This window comes from Falco naumanni, chromosome Z (genome assembly GCF_017639655.2).
Source record: "Falco naumanni isolate bFalNau1 chromosome Z, bFalNau1.pat, whole genome shotgun sequence".
NCBI classification, from domain to species: Eukaryota; Metazoa; Chordata; class Aves; order Falconiformes; family Falconidae; genus Falco; species Falco naumanni.
The window spans coordinates 45,218,079-45,239,461 of NC_054080.1; the positions used below are offsets into that span (position 1 = coordinate 45,218,079).

The 21,383-nt window shown below is 37.1% G+C and overlaps 1 protein-coding gene across 2 annotated transcripts in view; it reads left to right on the forward strand.

Annotated features, from left to right (window-relative positions):
• The window catches only part of LOC121080948 (guanine nucleotide-binding protein G(q) subunit alpha), a 135,516-nt gene that overhangs the window by 77,929 nt on the left and 36,204 nt on the right, over positions 1–21,383 (forward strand). For both annotated transcript variants that reach the window (XM_040579383.1, XM_040579384.1), the window contains exon 3: positions 17,013–17,167. In XM_040579383.1, coding sequence (XP_040435317.1) covers positions 17,013–17,167 — 155 coding nt within the window. The remainder of the gene's footprint in view (positions 1–17,012; positions 17,168–21,383) is intronic.

Consider the following 21,383-nt stretch of genomic DNA (forward strand, 5'->3'; position numbering starts at 1 on the left):
CATATCAAGAGGGAGTTTAAAGCACACTGAAGGAAATTGAAGTCTTGATGATAAATCAGTTGGTACTTGGTCAGGGCAATAGTGCTTTGCTGGCTTTTTCGACAAAATCCTTTCTTAAGGTGAAGTAATGATATCTTCCTTAATTTTAAAGACTAATTACAGACTACTTTTGTTAACCATCTAGTTCAGTCTTCATACCAGCATTTGCATTAATACTGTAATTCCAATTCAAAATGTTCGTTTATGTGTGTGGTAGCTGCATGCTGATTTCCTAAGTAGTTGCCTGTCTCTTATAGTACTTATGACCAAGGTAGATAAGGCATATTAATAAGCATTTTTTCTGGATAGCAGAATGTAACACAAACAGCCTTTCTTTTCTACACCAACAGCTTTCTTAATCTAACTTGATAGATTTGACTTGAAGATTTTCTGGGAAACTGCCTCAGACATTTCTGGAAAAAAATAGAAGGAGGGTAGATTTGGAAATGTGTGGAGTGGAACCTGTTGACTCCAGGAGGCTTGATGTGATAGGTCAGTATGTAGCTGTTGGCTTTGACCCTCGATCTTCATCTCCTTGCTGTGTCCTGGGGAATCTCCAGAGTATATTGCACAGCAAGAGTAGGTGACTTGAATATGGAAACCTTACTATACTAATAATGAGGCTACACAGTTTTTCTCAATATACAGTTTCTACCTGCCTTACTCAGTTCCCAGAAGCTTCTTCCAGATACACTTCAATCAAAATTAATTCTAAAAAGTCCTCAGTTTTGCTTTCCTTTACATAGATTTAACTCTTGTTAAAAACATGGACTTTTATAAACCATTTAGATTACCAAAAACTTAATACAAGCAAACAAACAAAACACTCCAAAAACCTATTTCCCTTCATTTGATGACTAATGACACATTTATAAGGACCATGTCTTATTTTGGCTAATGTCTTGAGAGGATAATACATTTGTGCTTTGGCAGATAAATAAGTCTTCCCAAATGGTTGTTAAAAAGCCTGCTGTGACCTCTCCCTGTAAATACTGAATAGTTAGTAAGCAAAATTAATCATTTAAAAATATATATTAATTAGGTTGTCAGACTATGAATCAATTTTACACATGCCAGGCAGCAAAGTAAGAAGCTTTTCAAGCTCTTACTTGTATAAAACTTGAATCTATGATTTTTGTATAAGAAAGATACTGTGTTTTATTGCTTTTCCTTCCTCCTTCCTAACAATAAAAGTTGGCAGCATGTTTCAGGAGGCTGGTATGTTGCCTGAAGCCTTGAAAGAGGAGGCAGCAGTGCTTTGCTGTCCTTTGAATAAGCTCTTTTTGGCATCTGATTGGAGCCAGCAAAAATACGGTATATTTCTAGGAATTAGAAGATTGTACCTGATTTATAAAGAAGCTATCACTTTTTTAGGTCACACATGGCATAAAACTTTCTTTTCTAATTCTCCCTGAAGGCATGTTTCAAATAGTTACTCATCACCGTGATATAATGTCTGTGGTTTCTCTAGAGAAAATAGTGTTGGGTTGCTATCTTTAACATCTTGGGGCTAAATTCATTCTTGAGTGACCCTGTTCTAAGCAACAGCTTTTTATCTGAGATCACATTTTGCCCCCTTACTTCCATCCTGCCAATTTGTTAGTCTAGACATAAAGGGATTAATAAAAGCACCCAAAAGAAGTAGGTGATAGGATATCGGGTAGCTTTTCATGCCTAGGGTAAGTCTGAAGCTTATTTTCAGAGTTTAATTCCAAGAAATGAGGTAATTGTTTAGAAAGACAATCTTCTTGGTTGAACAACACACAAATGCAACCATTTAAGTTAGCTGCAATTTTTGAGAGGAAAATTCCTGCTGGAATCATTTATTAATTTGAAAGGGACCCTCCCAGTACTCTGACATTTCTAGAAATACCAGTTTGAAATAACTGTCTTTGCTGGTATGTGTGAGTCAGCAGAGGGCACTGTCCTCCTTTAACAAAAAGAAAAGATATGCTTTAAAAATACAGAAACAAAATGCTTTTCTTTGCATTGCCTCTTTTTTTTTTTTTTTTTAAGTCTGAATTATAATTGTGAAATTTGATACGATAGAATTCTGTACAGGATTATTTTTCATGGAGTGCTTCCTCTTCTGAATTGAAACAGAGGCACGATGACATGATTCCCGTAAAAAGAAGCTGCTGGTGGTTTCCCTCTGCCCATACTGTATTCACCATAGGTTCTTCTCTAGATCATAAATGCAGTGAAACTTCTGCAGGTCCTTTCTGTAGGCAGCTGGATCAGTGGCTGAATTTCTGAACTGCCTGAATCAACTGGCTGTAACCTCTGCTCTGTGAGGAGGCGTATAGTCTTTTCAGTTGTAGCTATTTGAACCCATGAGTCGAAGCAACGCTGTTAGTCCTCTGATGCTTAAAAATGTTTGTAGGGCGAAGCTCATTCAGGCTTTGTACAGGAGTGAGGCTCAGCAGGAGTTTTGTGTATCTGTAGACTTTGTAAGTGAAAAGTCACATACTGAGCACTGGGCTTTTGTTGGTTTTGGTGGGTTTTTTTAATGCACTTACTATTGTATTGCAGTGGTTGACTGAGGTAGTGGATTTTTGTGGGATTGTAAGGTACAGCCAGTTACTTTGCTTGATAATGGAATTGAAATTTCAGCATGTCCCTGTTTACATAACATTCTTTGCCATTAATGCAACTGTACAACTATACATAAGTATTATTATGGAAAAAATATCCATTATTTGCAATACTGTTATTGAGCACTGTTCTTCAAAAACAGATACTGGGACAAGCCTGCTATACAGCCCTTAAAAACTATGATGCATGTAAAGTGGGAGAAAGACTACTTGAAACTGCGGTGATTTATTCTAGCTTCTTGGGAAGTCACTGTAGAAAGACTGGCAGTTGAATTTTCTGCCTGCCCCCACCCCCCCCACCCCCCCCCTTTCTGGTTTCCAGATCCGTATTTAAAAAAAAATAAAAAATACTTCTCTGTGGGCAAAGCAGGAGGAAGATGCTTTCCAAGAAAGTGTGAGGGAGAACTTTTGGTTTGTTACCGTGTAGTCCAATACTTTGAATACTGTTTCCTGATGACAAGCATGTCAGGCGCATGCCATATGCTTGATTAGGAACCGTGGTGCAATGGAAAAATGTGTCCCTGACTCTGGGGCTGGCATTCTTCTCTGCTCACTGCTGTTGAAAACAGCATTAAGTCTGCCCCAGTTTGTACTAGCTGATATAGAGAGAGAGTTGAGTTTACCAGATGCGAATATACCCCCTCCCACCTCTGTATTTGCTGCACCTAGACTCGATGCAGCAGTTTTAATGACACTTAACTGGAGTTTCAACTGGAGTAACACTAAGAAGCAGTCCAGTAGTTCACCTTTTTGCTGTGTGTATATGAACTGCTTTAGCTAGCTCAGGAAAAAATTGTGTATTTTCTTGTGTGTCTGTACAGTAATTATTTGTAGGATTACTGCACAATATTTGTTTGAAGATCTCAGATCAGAAGTGGTCCTCAGAGAAAAGAAAAAAAAAGAAAGGGCATGGATATTTCTCTGAAAGTGTGATTATGTATGCATACTTGAATGTGGTTTTGAAAACAGTTATTGGTAATACTGTCGTCATATAGATAAAGCAGTATATTTGGATGATTCGTATTAGCTACAAGAACTGTTGTGAGGGGAAATCTTGCTGCTAATTCTTGCTTACGCTGGTTCAAATCTGAAATATTTTTATGATGTTTTGTCATTGCAGATTTGAGTTAAATTTAAAAACAGGTTTTATCACTAGAAAAAGATTTTACTCATTTGGGCTTGTAAGTTATCAACTGTGAGGTCTTCAGGAGGGTGTAAACTGTTGCTAGTAACTGTCAAAAGAGAAGAAGTTTGGATTTAGTTTTATGTTCAGATTAGCAAAGCTAGAACTGAAATGCTACTATTAGTTTTGAACTATTTTGGAAATTCAAAACTATTTCAAAACCATCTTCCACTGCTTCCTTGGGAAACATAAGGATTTATATGAACCAAGGTGTGAATCTCAGAATTTTGACACCTACTGAAAGCCTCTGAAAATTTGGCAGTAAAAGTAGTATTTGGAAGACAAGTCAAAACATGATGTTCTGGGACTATTTAATTTTTAAATCTAGTAGTAAGTTAACTTTGGGGTCCACTGCTTTGGATCTCTGTTTACTTATGTGGCCTGTTTTACTTGTTGCTCTGTTTTCTTGAAATCAAAATTAGACACAGCCTGGAAAACAAACTGAACTGGCTGAATTCATGTAATGCAGTCCTTACCAAGCAGTTAAATGTATATAAATGAATTCTGTAAAGAAATGGAAGCTGTTGTTCACAATTAGAATATGATTGCATGTCTATTTAAAAAAAAGTATTTTAGCAGAAGTGAATGTAATCGAGTAGATTTAGGCAGATTATTTTGATCAATTTCAAGGTAGAATATCTAGCAAAAAGAGCATCAAGACAAAAAAAATATTTGGAAGTTAATTGCAACAGCTGTTGGAAGGGACATGGCAGTTGGCTGATCCATAAAGAGGTTTCTGAAAGTCAGCAGTAGAATTTGCCCAACCCTGTAAAACAGAAGTCCTGTCCAGAGAGTAAAGTGGTTTCTGTTTTCATGATCCTGAACAGCAAAAATGACAGATTCTTACAGCACGTGTCAGAAAAGTATTCACTAGGTCCACAATTTCAGAACCAGTGTGTAAAAATTTCAGTGGAGTGCTTGTGTATTACCAGCAGGAGATGTGGAAGTGTCTAATTTATAGTCTATTGCAAATGTTAACAAGCCACACACTCAAGAGTAAATACTAGGTATGGTGTTTTTTGAAACAGTTCTTTGCAACCGGCTTTCAGTTTTTGGACATTAGTATCATCTTCCAGCTCAACTTTCATAGCCATGACAATATTTAAAAGAGTGCAACAGCCTATGCAGTCATTAACAAAACAAGCTGTAAATGCTTAAAATGATCTCACCTCATTAAAATGTTACCTAAGAAAATAAGTAGCCAAAACCCCCCTAGAAATCTTGAGGATCTGCCTGAGGAGTTAGGGGTATGAAACTTCTAAAAGAGAGGATAAAAGGGCTTATCAACTTTGTTTAACAGATCTGATACTATATTGAGCATACTTTATTCTATATCTAAAACTGAAGCAACTAGATCTAGTGAAAAAGGGGAGAATTAATAACTGAAATCTGAAATTGGACTTTCTGTTTCTCTCTTTCACCTCTGTCATCAGAGAGAACACAGACCAATTGAGAAGATACTGAGTTATCTCCTATGGAGCTTAGATCTTGTGTAGCCAGGAGAGGGAGTGAGAAGTTCCCCCTGTCCCTTCTAATGACAGATATTATTTCCTCCTTCTCAGGCCAGCAGCACAGAGATTAAAAGATGCTTAGAAATGACTGTGATGTTGGTAATTAAATGTAGTTCAGTAATTTCAAAGATTAGAACACATTCAGTTTCATTTTGCTTTTGAAAAACAAATATATACCTGTAATTTTCATTTAGTCTGAATATCTGAAATTGCATGATATGCGCGGTAAATTGCCTGTTACAGCAGACTGAGGCAAAGCATTGGAGATACTTCAGTAATTAAGACCTCCATGGCAGAGAACAAATGTTCCCTCATGCTACAATTTTGTATACCCTTCTGGGCAATCTGGAGCTGTAAGATTTTTGAACAGTTCCTCAGAAATGCCTGCATTTTCCCATCTTCATGGAAAAGTTTGCCTGCAAAGCTAACTTTTGCTTACTCCATATCTTACTTCTGGGTGACATACTGCTTCTGAACAGATCTGTTGTGAATCATTAAAGGATGGTTTAGTGATAAGAAGTCAGCAAGGGTGGTGTAATATTATAATCATGGTCTGTAACATTGTATGCACTGTTTTCATTTGAGGATTTGTGTTGTGTTGCAAACATTTGATCAGCCTAGTGAAAGCATTACTGAGGTCATTATAGAGTCCACTTCAAGTTACCCCTTTTGGGCAGAAGAGTGCCAGGATTGATGTAACACATTATGACAGGGTATAGTAAAACTTACTGATAGTATAGTATATTGGCACTATATTGATGATAATACTTAGAATTGTAGAACTATTTAGGTTGGAAAAGACCTCAAGATCATTAAGTCCAACCCCAGGACTGCCAAGTCCACCACTAAACCATGTCCGTAAGCATGTCATACCATGAACTAGAACTCTCTGTGTGCATGTTTATTTGCAGTGAAATGGCTCTGTGTAAATTAGTCTGAAATTCTACTGGATTTCAGTTCACCCAGCTAGGGTTTCACCCTTTCACTGTAAAAGAATGAAGAAGCTATTACGCACCCTTATTTTCTCCCTTTGTGTCTGCCTAATTGTGTATATCTTCACGTTACAGGTGGAGCTAGGGTGAGGAGGGTGCTGCTCTAACAGGTTTTGTGAGGCACTGGCTGCCTTATGTGTAAATAACTAGAGTACATACTGACTTACAGCTGCAGCACTCTCACTCTTCAAGTTTTACAATACACATTTTTAGTTTGTGCATTTAAGTTCAACCTACCAGAAACCACAGGGGTTATTGAAAGTTGCTGTGGCATTGTCTTTCTGTAGTTGAGATTTTGGAAGAGGTAGGTGCAATAAATATGTCTTAGTATGTTTTAACAAGATGTAAAACTTCTAAATTAGAGATGTTTAATGTAAATTGTGGCATGATTTTTAGGCAGGAACGTATAAGGCTTGTGTTTATAAACATTTACAGTTGCATCTACATTTTAATATAGTCATATAATTACAACAAAATTTCATGGTAGAATGGGCAGGGAGCCATTTAGCTATCAGTGAAATCATAAACAATTTATCAGGAGGCATTTTAAATCTCTGTTCTGGGATTTTCCGTGGAGTTTTTGATGTTATAATTTTGGATGTTTGCATGTATCATTCTTGGAAATGAACTTACTAAATATGTTGTCCATGTAGGTCCCAGCTTTTTGAAAAAAATTGCCATGGAAAAATTGAACTTGCTTCATGCATGGGATTGAAAATTTAGCTTTCATTCATATTAATTATATTATATAGCATGATCCAGAAGCTAAAGATACTGCCTAAAGAAAGTGCTACCAAGTAAATTTATTGTAGCATCTTCGCAGTTCTAAGGGTGTTGAAAAGGTTCTCTCTCTTTTTGCCACTTTGTCTTGTGACCTGATCTCAAACAAAGCTAGGCAGTGGGTCATTTTAACAATAAAAATAAGTAACAATTTAACAAAACAGTAAGGTAGTTCTTCGCTGTACTTTTGCCTTCCTTGTCCCTTTAGTCCATTAAAATTAGTTCAGTCTTTCGGGAGTTTTACTGAGGAGCCACCATTGGCAGACATTTGGTTGCAAGCATATGACTTATTTCTTAAAGTTCCTGCTGTTTAATCTGGTTTTTTTTATTATCTGACTGTCAGCTAGGTCTGAAATATTGTTGGAGAGTTTTCCTGTGAGAAATTTCAGCCTTGTTAGCAGTTTCTGACCTGTAATTCAGTTCAGTAACAGGACAACAGTAGCCTGTGGCAACATCAGACTTTTTGGGTGTTTATCCCTTCTACTCCATTCCCTAGGTGGTACCTGCTCTTCACAGGAGAGGGACATGTAAATAAATAAGCTAACAAAACAAAGAGAAAAAGTCTGTATCTTTCTCTGCAACATCTGCAAACTGTGTATGCACAGTTTGGAGTGGCTTTCCATGACCCTGCATTGTTTATCACAAATCAGACAATTGAAAAACATGCTGTGCTTTTTGGCTGTTTTGTCTTTCCATTTTCTATGGGGTCATAAATTGTCCAGGAGAAGATGACAGGCCAGTCTTCTGATTTCCAAGATTTTGGTATGCTTTGTGGGCATTCTTGGTCCATACAAAGGCTACAGAAGAGAAAAAGCAGCAATACCATTTTGAGGTTTTTTGGTTGATGAAGCATTTCCTCAGGGATCTGGCTGGTGTTTAATTTTGAAGACTGGTGCTGCTTTACAGAAGAAAGATGACTGATTTAGTTGCTCCTATAGCTGGAAAGATTAAATGGATATTTGCTATCACATATTTTTTTCCTGAGTTTATTCAGCTAACTGCTGTTGTTCCCAGAGTTAAACACTGTGGTAATACAGCAAAAATATTACTTTTAGTGCAATAGTAAACCCCAGCTTATTTTAAGTGTACAAAAATAGCTAAAGAAAGCAAGTACTTTGTAACAGTGTAACATCAACTCATTGATGGAAAGGAAGTCTTGTGTAAATCCTAATCACCATTAATGTAGTCCTACAGTGACGGAGAGCAGTCTTAAAAAATACCAGGAGTTTTTCAGCAGTTATGTTTCTCTTTTGAAGTAGATTGTGTAGGGTTGGGTATTTCCAAGTACCTTTGGGAATCCCATCATTTTCCTGTTACTGCAAAAGCAAATGGAAGAAATAGTTTTGCTTAAGTCTTAAATCCATTCCTTCCTCACCATGGCAATATCAGGATGTGAAAGTCTTGTGGCTACATTGGATATTCTTGTGTGACCAGTGTAGGTTTTAAAAGTACATGGCAATCCATGTTTGGTGTGTTTATGTGAAATGAACATCATATCTTTACCTTACCTGCTGAAAGATGTATAATTCTACTGTGTTTTGATTAAAGGGAGTTGTAAGAATATGTAATTCTGCTTCAGAATTAACCTCTTTCCCATTCTGGAGACATATTGTTCTAAAACAATGCTTTTAAAATAAAATATAACATTTAAATAGCACATTATATCAAAATTAAAAATTTTCTTGGGGCAGAAAAGAACCCAAACTGAAAAACAAACAATAGGAAAAAATAAATACTACTAGGAAGATAAAAAGCAATGTTCTTGGTTCAACAGGGTAGGCTTCCTGGGTCTTGCAACTAAATATTTTTTTTCCTTGAAATCCTTTCAAGGGCAATTTGTGCATAAGGAAATCAGGCTGAATACTTTGGCTGCAGAAAGTTGCACTAAATCTGTGAAACCTATTACTTGGGGGAGAGTTTTCTTCGAATAATCACAGAGGCATTTCACTAAATTGAAGTGATAGTTTAGACAAAGTGTATTTTTTTACTTGGGGATGTATAAGAATGTGTGAGTCTGTATATGGGCATCTGAATTGCAGCATGGTATATGCCATTTAACAGTCCTGTGACTTGCAATGTAGACATACCAGGTTTGTACTCTGGTCAGTAACCTTGTTAGAAATCCTTACAGAAGAGTTGTCATTTGAAGGTAACAGTTACTTTCTCCTACAGAACTGAACCTTAGTCTCAAATGTAATGATAATGGAGTGGTAATTGCTGTTAATTTAACACTAATATGATTACACTTTCACCATTGGAAATGATTGACCAGTGTGCTGTGACAATATTATGTAACTGCACTTAGTGATACTTAGGACCTTTTTGCACTGTCTTGAGACCTTTAGGTTAAAATACTGTGTTATATAATACAAAAATCTAAAAGTCAGTATTTTTTTTTCAGAGATATGAATTCAGAAAGATTTTTATCATATTAAATCAATTATTTTACCACAGTTTTCTTGTAAATTACTCTGCTTAGATTTATTACAAGCAAAATTAGGATGAATGTTCAAAACCTAGCCTTATTCATCGAAGAAGAAATAGTGAAGACTTTAACAGTTGAGATTACCTAAGATCACTGCAAGACTGATTCGTTTTAGTTTATCTGCCTCTGTCCTTTTGGTAGGGAGGAAATGGCTTGTGGATACTTCATTTCTCTTTTTCTCCATGTTTTGTTGTTTTCTCCTGTGTTTTGAAAACCTTATTTGTTCTATAGAGGTTGATTGCCAGAAGTGCTTGCCAAAGAAGGCGTTTCAGTTGATGGAAGTATTACAATAGGTATAGGGTTTTGAGAGGGAAGGGCTGAATAATGATGAAAGTGGTAATTAAGGCTGTTACATGGATTTGGATATTCTATCGAAGTAACAGTAATGTTAATGTTTATATATTTATGTTGCTTTTATTTGTTAGGCAACAGCTTAACAGTGATAGCCAGGCAACCTAAAGTTTATGTATGGAAAATAGGAAAGCTGGACAGCAAACAGGAAAATTGATCATACCCTTTTGTTGCCCCATGTTATGATTTGCCACAGCAGAATGAATCTGTGTTAGCTTTGGGCTCTTCAGATCTATTTACTTCTAAACAGTATCCACATGTGTGTTGCTGTAATTGCACTGTCCCATAGCTTTTCTTTCCCTAAATAAACAATGCATTTGTTCCATCTCACAAGAGGGAAGCTCGTGTTTCATGAAGGGAAACTGTATTTTTATATACTTAATTTTCTAACTCGCCTAACTTTCTAAGAGTTACTCACACTGGGTAAATTAGTTATCAGAGAGGAAGCTAACTTTTCTGCCTGACATCAGAAAAATCTTAAGTTTGTTGCTATCAGAAGCTTTTGTTTATAAGAAGAGGATCAGAAACTTCAGGATGTAATGGTATTATGAAGATCTGGATTCTGTATTTAAGTTGTATACCTAACTTCCCCTGTCTTCTCCATCCGCATGAGTTACGTGTCTCTTAGCACTTGCAACAGAATCTGCTGGGGTGACAAGAAGTTGTTTCATAATGTTTCTCTTGCTGTGTTATTGAAACAGCTTTTTTTATTTTCCCAAGAAGGCTATAGTGATAATATGACCTTTAAAATGTAAGTTTCAGAATCCTTTCATGTATATAGAAATTTTGATATAATCCTCAGTAAAAGCTTGCTTGAATGTTCTGGTTGCAGCCCTATAGTGGTGACTTAGTGTTTGTCTTCCATGTCTGGTGCAGCATAAATCAAGACACCAAGAAAATGGTGTTCTGCAGTGCACAGATAAAGATTCAGCTACCTCCTAAGCTTTCTCTGAGCCCTACTAAAAAAAAAAAAAACAACAACCAACAAAAAAACCCCGTAAAGTCATGAGATAACTTGTTTAAATCCTTCTCATTTCATTGTATTTCTCACAAGCCATGGGTTAGGGTCTGTTATCCTAGGCTTTTACAAACAATGACCAGTAAAGAAAAAAATTTTCTTAACGCAAACTCATTTTTTTTTTTTTAGATTCTATTACGTGTTTGGAATTCTTTTTCAAAGAGTTTATGCTATTTTTTTCTTTCCAAAGGTTACAATGTGAAACAGGAAAGGGTAACAGATTCTGATTTACATACTTTGATACCCTATTAACCTTTGTCAGCAGCTGAAGGATGATTAGTGTTGCACCAAGCCTTGTTTCAGCAACACTTGAATTGAATAAATTGAAATACAGTCCTCTGGTATAGCACACCATGAAGCCTCCTCCCTGTTTACCCTAGTCCATTCTGTGCTCTGAAGTTGCTCAAGGGAAGCAACATTGTCTTTACTGTCCTCTTAAAACTTATTTTTTGTGGGCTGCTATGTCAAAACACTCCCCTACTTTGGACCGATTTATCAGTCAGTAGCTGCTGCTCTCTGTCATGTTAAGGAATACATCCCCCAACTGTCTAGTTTTCAAGACAGTGACATAGACTAGTATTACTCTCCTTGAATGGCTTCAAATATCTGCAGGTATGCAGCAGTCTCCAAAGCAGCATATCTTGCTATACAGCCCTGTAAGGCAAGGTATTTGTATGAACTTGTAGATTAGAAGTCACCAGGGTCTGAGTCTAAAAATTACTCCTGTTATTTATAGAATAAATAATAACTTCTAGTTCTAAGCTGCATTATCAAGAATTCCTCCCCTCCCCTGCCACCCCCAATGCCACCCCCCCCCAAAAAAAAAAAAAAAAAAAAAAAAAAAAAAAGAGAGAGAGACAAATGCATGATTATGATTATGATTATGATGATGTCTTTGTAATGACTTCCATTCAGCTGCTAGACTGCTTGGACCTGATCACATGCCATTGCACTCAATTTTACAATCAATGTAAATTACAGTATCCAGACCTAACTAATATCACTGTGCTTGATCCTTCAGTTACTGGTAGCCAAGCACTACAGCCACAGGCTTTTTCTGATTGGTTTGGGAAATCCTTTTACGGAACAGATGTTCCATCCCATGTAAGAGAATTCTTTAAATAGGCACCTTGAAACCAGCTAGCCCACAGAGACCATTGATACAAAGGAACCTTGCCTGCTGCATCTCAAGCATATTCCTTTCTCCTGTGGTTTTAAAATCCCATGGGAATTTCTTTTGAAATAGACTGTGCATTTTTTCCTGATCTCCCTTGTGTTAATTTGGGGAAATTAGAGAGGCTATATCAAAAGGAATATAAAAATAAGAACCTTTTTTCCATGCTTGCTACATTGATCGTAGCCACTGTTGTAAGGCTCCAAATGGTTGATGCACGTACAGAGAGAATATGAGACCAGATCCACTGGCTGGCCTGTTAATCCCTAAGAAGCATCAGAGCTTTGAAAAAATTATGAAGATAGTAAGTAGAAAACTGACATGGTGAAGGCTAGAGATTAAAAAATATACTTATTATTAATAAATTGTGGCCAAAAGAGTATTGGCAGAAAGACCAGCATAAAACTATAATGCTGTTCAAGCTCAGAATTAATTTTTAACACTGTCGATAGTTTTCTGAGGGAAATGAAAAAGGAGAAATTACAGCTATTTTGGTATCTCCTTAGGTCAGATTTCCTGGTTTCAGAAGCCAATACTATTCCCAAAACCTCCAGTTTTCTTATTCTGGGATAATTTTTTGAATACTTGTAGAAATCAGTGAAGCAGCTTTTAAATATAGGAGAGATGTGATTTAGTAAAAAGAATTGAAAGACTGTTTACAAGATTTCTTGCAAATAATATTGAAATTGTTACAAGTAGTTTTATATTCCCAAAAGACCATGGAAGATGTTGACTGCTGATGTCAAAAGTATATTGGACTGAAAAATCATCTACACCATCTAGATTTTGTTTGTGGAACATTACAGCTGAACTAGCAGTCACATATTAATGACCAGTTTGAATTTTATGGTACTTAAAAAATGCTTCAGTTTTGTCTGTCATTTTGGGGTTATTCTCCTCTGCTCATCAGACCACACCTGGAGTACTGTGATCAGCTCTGAGGCCCCCAACATAAAAAGGACATGAACCTGTTCGAGTGAGTCCAGAGGAGGGCCATGAAGATGATCAGAGGGATGGAGCACCTCTCCTGTGAAAAAAAGTCAGAGAGAGTTGGTGTTGTTCAGCCTGGAGAAGAGAAGGCTCCAGGGAGACCTTAGAGCAGCCCTGCAGTACCTAAAGGGGGCTTATAAGAAAAGAAAGATGGGGACAGACTTGTTAGTAGGGCCTATAATGATAGGACAAGCTGAAAGAAGGTAGATTTAGGTTAGGTGTTGGGAAGAAATTCTTTACTGTGGGGATGGTGAGACACTGGAACAGGTTGCCCAGGGAAGCTGTGGATGCCCCATCCCTGGAAGTGCTTAGGGTCAGGTTGGATGGGGCTTTGAGCAACCTGGTCTAGTGGAACGTGTCCCTGCCCATGGCAGCGGGGTTGGAACTAGGTGATCCTTAAGGTCCCTTCAAACTCAAACCATTCTGTAATTCTACAGTAACAACTACTGATGTCCCAAAAGAGAGAACTCTTAAGAAGGTGCAACTTCCTCAGGGGTAACATGGTTGACTTTTTTCTTTTGTCCCCACAAATATTGTTGATTTTTGGGTAAAGTGAGAGGCTTAGTAAAGATAAAAAGTGCTTGATACCACTTATAGTTGCAAAAACTGGATTAATTATGAGTCCTTAGATTTATTCATGTTTGAGTGCTAACTTCAAAAGTTATATTCCAGATCTGCTGTTCTTATTAGTGGAAGGGAAACCAAGCCAGTAATTAGCAGCAGTGATACCACATGTCATTCATGATTGATTCTTCTGCTGCATTAAAGTTATGCTTCTCCATCTCACAAGGTTTCTCTAGAATTACTTTTGACTTATACCAGGGCAAATGAGAGAAAAATTAAGCCAAATGATGAGATCCTATATTTTCATCTCTGTCTCCACCATCAGAAATTAGCAGCCGGCAAAAGATGTTGCCTGACAAAGATTCTCAAAGACAGACTGATTGTTGTCTACAGGAAAGTGTAGTACCTCTGGGAACAAGAAGGCATAGCTGAGGATTAATAAAAAATTTGAAATCTATGTGAAGGGGCATTACTTTTTTAAGAGAAGCAGCACTGATGTGAGGTGTGATGAATAGGGTGCAAGCTGTCATGAGTTTGGCCAGGCAAACCCCTGGGAAGCAGGAGCAGTTTATTGAAGAAATGCTGTTTCTGTTAAAAGTTGAATCAGTTTTTCTATGGATGCAACTTATTGGCATTTATCATAATTTATTTTGTAAGTTTTTTCACACAGTACAAAGTGGTATTAATTATATGTCAGAACATACAGAACTGATAAATAGAACAATGCAAGATCTTGGACAGCTTTGTAATAATAAGTCTAGATAGGTAACTGAAGTAATCCCCTTTTAAGATTTTCTCTTCCACCAATATAGAATACTTGAGCACCTGTTAGGGAATATTTAGGGAAATGTTAGAGAAATACTCAGATATGATGGATTTCAAATGAAAGCTTTTGAATAGTAAATTAGTCTTCTAGCTCTGTTATCATTTTGATATCAGTTGGTATCCTCGTTTCAGCTGGAATACAGTTAACTTTCTTCTTAGTAGCTGGTACAGTGCTGTGTTTCGGCTCTGATGTGAGAATGATGTTGATAACGCATTGATATTTTCAGTTGTTGCTGGGTGATGTTTATACTAAATCAAGGACTTTTCGGTTTCTCGGGCCCTGCCAGCCAGAGGGCTGGAGGGGCACGGCACAGTGGGAGGGGACACAGCCAGGACAGGTGACCCAAAGTAGCCAAAGAGGTATTCCATACCATGGGACGTCATGCTGAGTATATAAACTGGGGGAAGAAGGAGGAAGGTGGGGACATTTGGCATTATGGCATTTGTCTTCCCCAGTAACCATTATGTGTGATGGAGCCTGGGTTTCTTGGAGATGGCTGAGCACCTGCCTGCCCATGGGAAGTAGTGAATGAATTCCTTGTGTTGCTTGTGTGCGTGGCTTTTGGTTTACCTATGAAATTGTCCTTATCTCAACCCTCGAGTTTTGCATTCCTTTCTGATTCTCCTTCTGATCCCTCTGGGTTGGGGGGAGCGAGCAAGTGGCAGCGTGGTGCTTGGTTGCTGGCTGGGGTTAAACCATGACAGTTGGCCATAATTTCAGAGCTCAAGCACAAAAGCAAAATATTAAAATATATTCTTTTATCAGTTTTTCACAAGCTGTGGGAAAATAGTCAAGACATCATTCTTTTGGAAGTACGCAAGAGCAATAGAATACAGAGCTGAGCTTGAACACATATAAGATAGTTAAAAAAAAATTATCCTGTTGCACAAAGGATTTTGTCCTGTGTTTAGTAGAGTACTATTTCTTGTTATTTGCAGTGAGAAGGTGTAGGGACTCATCATAACTTGTCCAGACATTTTGGAGGTGTGTGGGCATGATCTGGGAGAAAATACCCTTTGTTAGAACTTTGGAGATTTGGGTCCTGGTAACAGAACATATGTTCTTATTATCTCCAAGACACACAGTTTTCACATTGAACTTTGAGGTTTTTATTTCCTCCTGAGTAAACAACAGTCGAAGGTGTGATGTTTTGTTAAGTAATGAAGAGTAGCATCATTCTCCTGGACTGTCTAAAAAGGGGTGTGGGGATTGTATATGTGTAAACAGAGCATAAATTTATTAAAAATCAACAAGAACAGTATACCTTCACCTAATTTAAAATGGAAAGAGGTTTGTGTCCTCACCTCAAATGCAGACTAGATATGAGAGTTGAATCCCTCCATCTTTTTGCAGGACCAAGTTTTCATCTGTTGCCTTCTCTGTTTGTGTATGTTTGTATGTGTATATATCTCTACACAAATACATACATTCATGTATTTGTACTGAAATGTGTCAATAATACTTCCAGGACAAATTAGAAATCATCCTGCTGCCAATTTTAAACATTACTTTTTGAGAATCTCCATAATTTATAGTACAAATTGAAACTAGAGATGATTTCTAATAATCTTGCCCTTTTTTTTACTAGTAACTACTGTTACATTTGTGGTAACATTAAGCACTTTTTTATCAGTCTCTCTGAAAGGCAGATCCCTTCCCTCCTTTCCATTCTCTCAGCTACATCAGAGTCTGGATCTGTCAAGTTGGTTACCTAGTCATCATTTTAAAATCATGTTTTATATACTCTTAAGATTTTACCTGAAAAAATAAAAATGAAAGCTTTCTTTAAACTGAGCTTAATTAGACACAAATTTTAATGTGAATGCCTCATCCGTTTATTCTACATAGTAGTGGATTGGAGTAAACTTAGTCTGAAGTAAGGGCCCCTGTGTACGTTTAATTCACTTTCTGTCATAATCATATTTAGCAGTATTTGTCTTTGAACAGACCGTATCATTACTTATTCATAATTTACTCAGTACTCCTATTTATTCTCATTCATTCACCATTTACTTTAAGGTCTTTCCTGGTAAATCAACATCACTGTTTTCTTCCTACATCATTACTAAGTTCATTCATGTGAATACAGATTTTTGTAAAATATCCATCTTTGAATATTTTGGTGGTTTACTATCTTTTATATTTTGATGTTGTCCAGGTTTCCCAGGTTCAGTTGCTAATGAGTGATGCAGTTGGTGGGTATTATGCTTAACACTGTCTTTTAGCATGAAAGGTAAATAATAAGCTGATCCATGCTGAAAAATATATACTTTCCATAAAAAAGTGGTATTTTTTTTCTGTTATAAGGAACTCGCTTATAATAGTTGTCTTCTTTTTCCATCTTCACAACCCTCTTAGTGGTACTTGATTTTTCAAATTATGTATATACATCAGTGGTATGGCCAATATGAAAAATTACTCCTGTTAATCATGTTCATTGTATATAAGCTGTCTACAAACACAGAAAATGAAGTAAATTTTACTATTTTGTTTGTTTTGAATTAGGCACATGCACAATTAGTTCGGGAAGTCGATGTAGAGAAGGTGTCAACTTTTGAGAACCCGTATGTAGATGCAATAAGAAGCTTATGGAATGACCCTGGAATTCAGGAGTGTTATGATAGACGACGGGAGTATCAGTTATCAGATTCAACTAAATAGTAAGTACATTATGGCTACCAACAACCATATATCTTTTTCTGTGAAAGTAATTTTTACTTTCTATCTTCTTATACTGTATGTCTGTGTACATGTTTGTATGCATATGCAGCACAAATGTACCCAAATATACACTTACTAAATTGAATTCAAAGGATACTTGAAGGAGTGGACTACATCTAGTTTAGGATTAAATCTGTATTTGTTTCACAGAATGACAGTCTGTAATCATTTGAAGTCTTAAATTTAAGATTCTAACTAGGGATTGTTAATCACTGATCTTTTTGTTTTCTTTTGCTATACCTGTAATTCCTTACTCTCCTCTAACATAAACTCACAAATTCAAGCTGGACAAAAATACTTTTCATGTAGTATGTACTGGGTAGTACTAGTTAGACAAGTAGTAGGTACTGGGAGGTGCAGTCAAGGTAGACCTCCATACATTTCATAAAAATTGTAATGCCCCAGAACTCCTGTTTTCCCAGGTTTTCCCCTTTTCCCTTACAGATTGCTTTTGCAGTCCTGGTGGTGAAGTAAATAGTACCAAGGTAGGATTCTTGTGTTGTATTGAACTGCCTTTTTTTTATGGAAACAAAGCCTAAACTTTAAAGAATGTGGCTGCCAGGAAGGTAACAGGAAAAGCACTGTGAGTTAAACCCTGTTTGTAATAGCTCAACGGTAATAAATGTGTGTGTGACTAAACTATGTCTGAAATGTTATGCCTTTCGTTTCTTGGGGCAGCAATCTGATAAAATAGCACTGTGAAATCTAAAATTGGAGTTGGAGGTCTGCCTGAAGATTGACTCCATGAAATTCAGTTCCTTTTGAGTAATGTAGCATACAGCTTAGGTAAAATTTCTCATCTGTTGTCAAAGAAATGGATGACGGTGGGGGATGATGAACTTCTAATGTTGGCCAGCATTAAAAAACACAGCATAGTTAGTTCCTAAAGCTGTGGCAGAAACCTTCATCATCTCCACATGAATTTTAGTGTTAGCCAAGAAAGTTACTTTGATGATATGATTCCAGTCTCCATTTGTCAGGTGTACATGAATGGAAGCCTCTTACTGAGGAAAGCATAGAACAGAAAGGCACCATGAAGGTCCCATTAAGCTCACTGGAACAGGGCTATAGACATGAGAGAGCTGGGCTGATGTTTAGCTGCACAGTAGTCTGAGGATTCTTACCTAGCACAACACTTCATATGTGATTTAGTCAAGACAAACTTCCTAGTGTCTTGCTGAAGAGCTACAGATGCATGACATGGGTCTCCTCAGATTTGTTCTAATGGTATCACCACACGACCTTTGGCTATATTTACACCATGCATAGGGTTCCTGTTGTCCTATGCAGTTTTGCTGTCCTCTGGAGCTGGTTACCTTCCCAAACTATCATTTGTGTATGCATATTTTGGTGCAGAGGTGGTGCAAAGCACAGTGGCATCTGTCTTTCATTGTTTGGATTCTTACTGTCCCCAAAGATACCATACTGTGGTTTTGGTTTTAGTGGTAAGAAAAGAGAGTATTACATAAAATGAAAAGTTTTAGGGTGCATAAATGGTAAAAATAAAATTTCAGAGACAAGTTACTGACAGTAACTTGTTACTGACTTCCATCTTGTTTCCATATTGGAATGAGCAGAAAGCATCAGTAGAAGGTGAAGCAGAGCTTGTCTCATACTTCTAATTTCTTGTATTTGTAGGTCCTATTTGTTTCCACAATAGATACAATACTGTTTATAAGGTTGAAATAAATCTATGTATTTCATGTGCTTTCCTTAGAGGATAAAAATAGAATTACTCTCCAATGTAGGAAATAAACATCTGATGCTACTTCAGATCAGACTGCACTGGCAGTAGTTTTAATCTGGTTCTAATGAAAGTGTCACCATAGTAGAACTTTTGAGTAGTATTAAAAATAGCAGGGAGTAGTTAATTAAGTAGTTATAGAAGCAAATTGCTAGTATATTGCCTTGCAGAAGGTAATTGTGCTGGTTGGTTGGTTATTTGTCAAGCTCAACTTGTTTAGCAATTTAACATGGGTTTTTTGCAGATTAGATGACTTTAACAATAATCAATTATAATTCATACTATGTATTTCTGCCAAATCTGTTTTGAATTAGTATTTTGAATCACTGTATATGCGTCTTTAGAAGAGCCTCTTGTATATTTATGCTTGCAAGTAGTTTTTTCAGGTATGTAAGTCCAGTAAAAGCAATTAGCAGAAATAAGAGAAAAACTGTTCCAAAAATACAGTATGTATGTTTAGTACTAAAATACCCAAAGAGAATTTCCTTTGAATCCACACCATAAAGCAAGAAAACAAAATGTTTACAAGTTACTACTGGGATTCACAAGGCAATAAGGCAGAAATAAGCACCCAGTGCCCATTTATTTGGTGAGTCTTAGTAATTTCTTCGGACTTGATATATAAACCAAAATGGTTTGTTGTCAGCCAGATTTCTTGGAAGCATATGTGTCAATATTTTTAAGCTTGTGTGTCGGTAATGTTACACGTTCTTTATTCAACCCTTGTGTAAGCCTCTTATCTTCTTAGTGTTTTCCCATGCTTCCAGTCTGTTCCCTGTATTGCCTCTTTCTGCCCATCAGTGTTACTATACATTGCCTTCCTAAATACCTTCCTCTGTACTTTCGTTTCTTTTGTTGTTTCTAAATTATGTTTCTGGTTTTTAATATCGCAGCATCACAGAATGGTCAGGGTTGGAAGGGGCTTCTGGAAAGCAGCTAGGTCATCCCCCTGCTAAAGCAGGTTCACCCACAGCAGGTTGCACAGAGTCACGTCCAGGCGGGTTTTGAATGTCTCCAGAGAAGGAGACTGCACAGCCTCTCTGGGCAGCCTGTCCCAGGGCTCTGTCACCCCCAAGGTAAAGAAGTTCTTCTTCATATTCAGATGGAACTTCTTCTGTTTCAGTTTGTGCCCATATGTTATAATATATCCTGTATGTTTCTACACTTACACATTCTGTCATCTTTTGATCTGTTTCGTCATTGTCTGCTACAATTTTGATGTTGTTATACCCACTGCTAGTACCCTGGAAGCATACGTCAGATGCGTGTTTACCACAAGGGGTGAGGGTAGGGTCTAAGAAGGAAGATTTCCTGCATCATGGGAATTGGTTTGAACCTCTGGATGCTCAGCAGACACATTCCATTCTCTTCCCTTACCATTGGGTGCTCCAAAGGTTGTGTGTTCATTTTGATTTTAAAAGTGATTTCTAGACTTCTCTGAAGTAAAGTCAGGAACACTTCAGGTAAACAGAGATTATTCACTTCCCATATACATTACAGGGTGACTTAGCTGCTTACCACTAAACCACTTCCCTTTAAGATACCGTTCACAGTGTGAGACAGATGTAAACACACACCACACTGTGTATTGCCTTAAGTGATAGCTGTATGAGGACAAGATCATTGAACATGTACTTTACAGGATGTCAAGACTGTAACCCAAATGTAAACAGGTTGCCAGTCAAAGTGAGAAGAAAGGAGAGGCAAGGGTTTTACTGTTGTCAGTAAGAGAGACAGTGGTCATAAGTGACATTTCACATTTATGTGATAACATACAGAATTAGGGTTGCAACTAGAATTTCTGGAGATTTCATCACCATTTTTCCCCAATATGAACTAAGGGCTTTCCCTTCGTGAAGAAAGAGTAAGAGGTGTTTAGAACTGGGAAGTCTCTCAGAGTCTTGCTGGAAAACTTCCATCTTTCTCTGGCCCCAAGAAATGAAAGTCTTATGTCATTGTATACCTCCAACCAGGGACTTTCTAGTTGCCACACAGGCACTGAGGATATCTGTTTAGTTTCCCTTCCATGGCTGTGTTTTCTAACACTTTAGATAATTAAATATAGTTTTTCAACAAGTTCCTACCCCGCTGTGTTAGCTGCCCCAGTTGGTATTTAATACCTTGCATTGTTACTATTTAATGCACTGCTTTATTAATTATACATGCCATGGTGTTACCTTACACACATGTGAGCCTTTGGGCTTCTGTTTCTGCATTTGCTGTCACCTTTAACAACTTAGAGTTACACAGCTATGCATATACGTGTGATCATGTGAGCTGAGTTAGTTGGATAGCTAGTGCAGAAATGCAAATTCCATTTTTTTACATGTAATAAGAGCACTATGGTGTGACTTTGAGGACATCTTCAGAATTTCACTGATTGATAACAAGGAACAAAGAGATTAATCCTA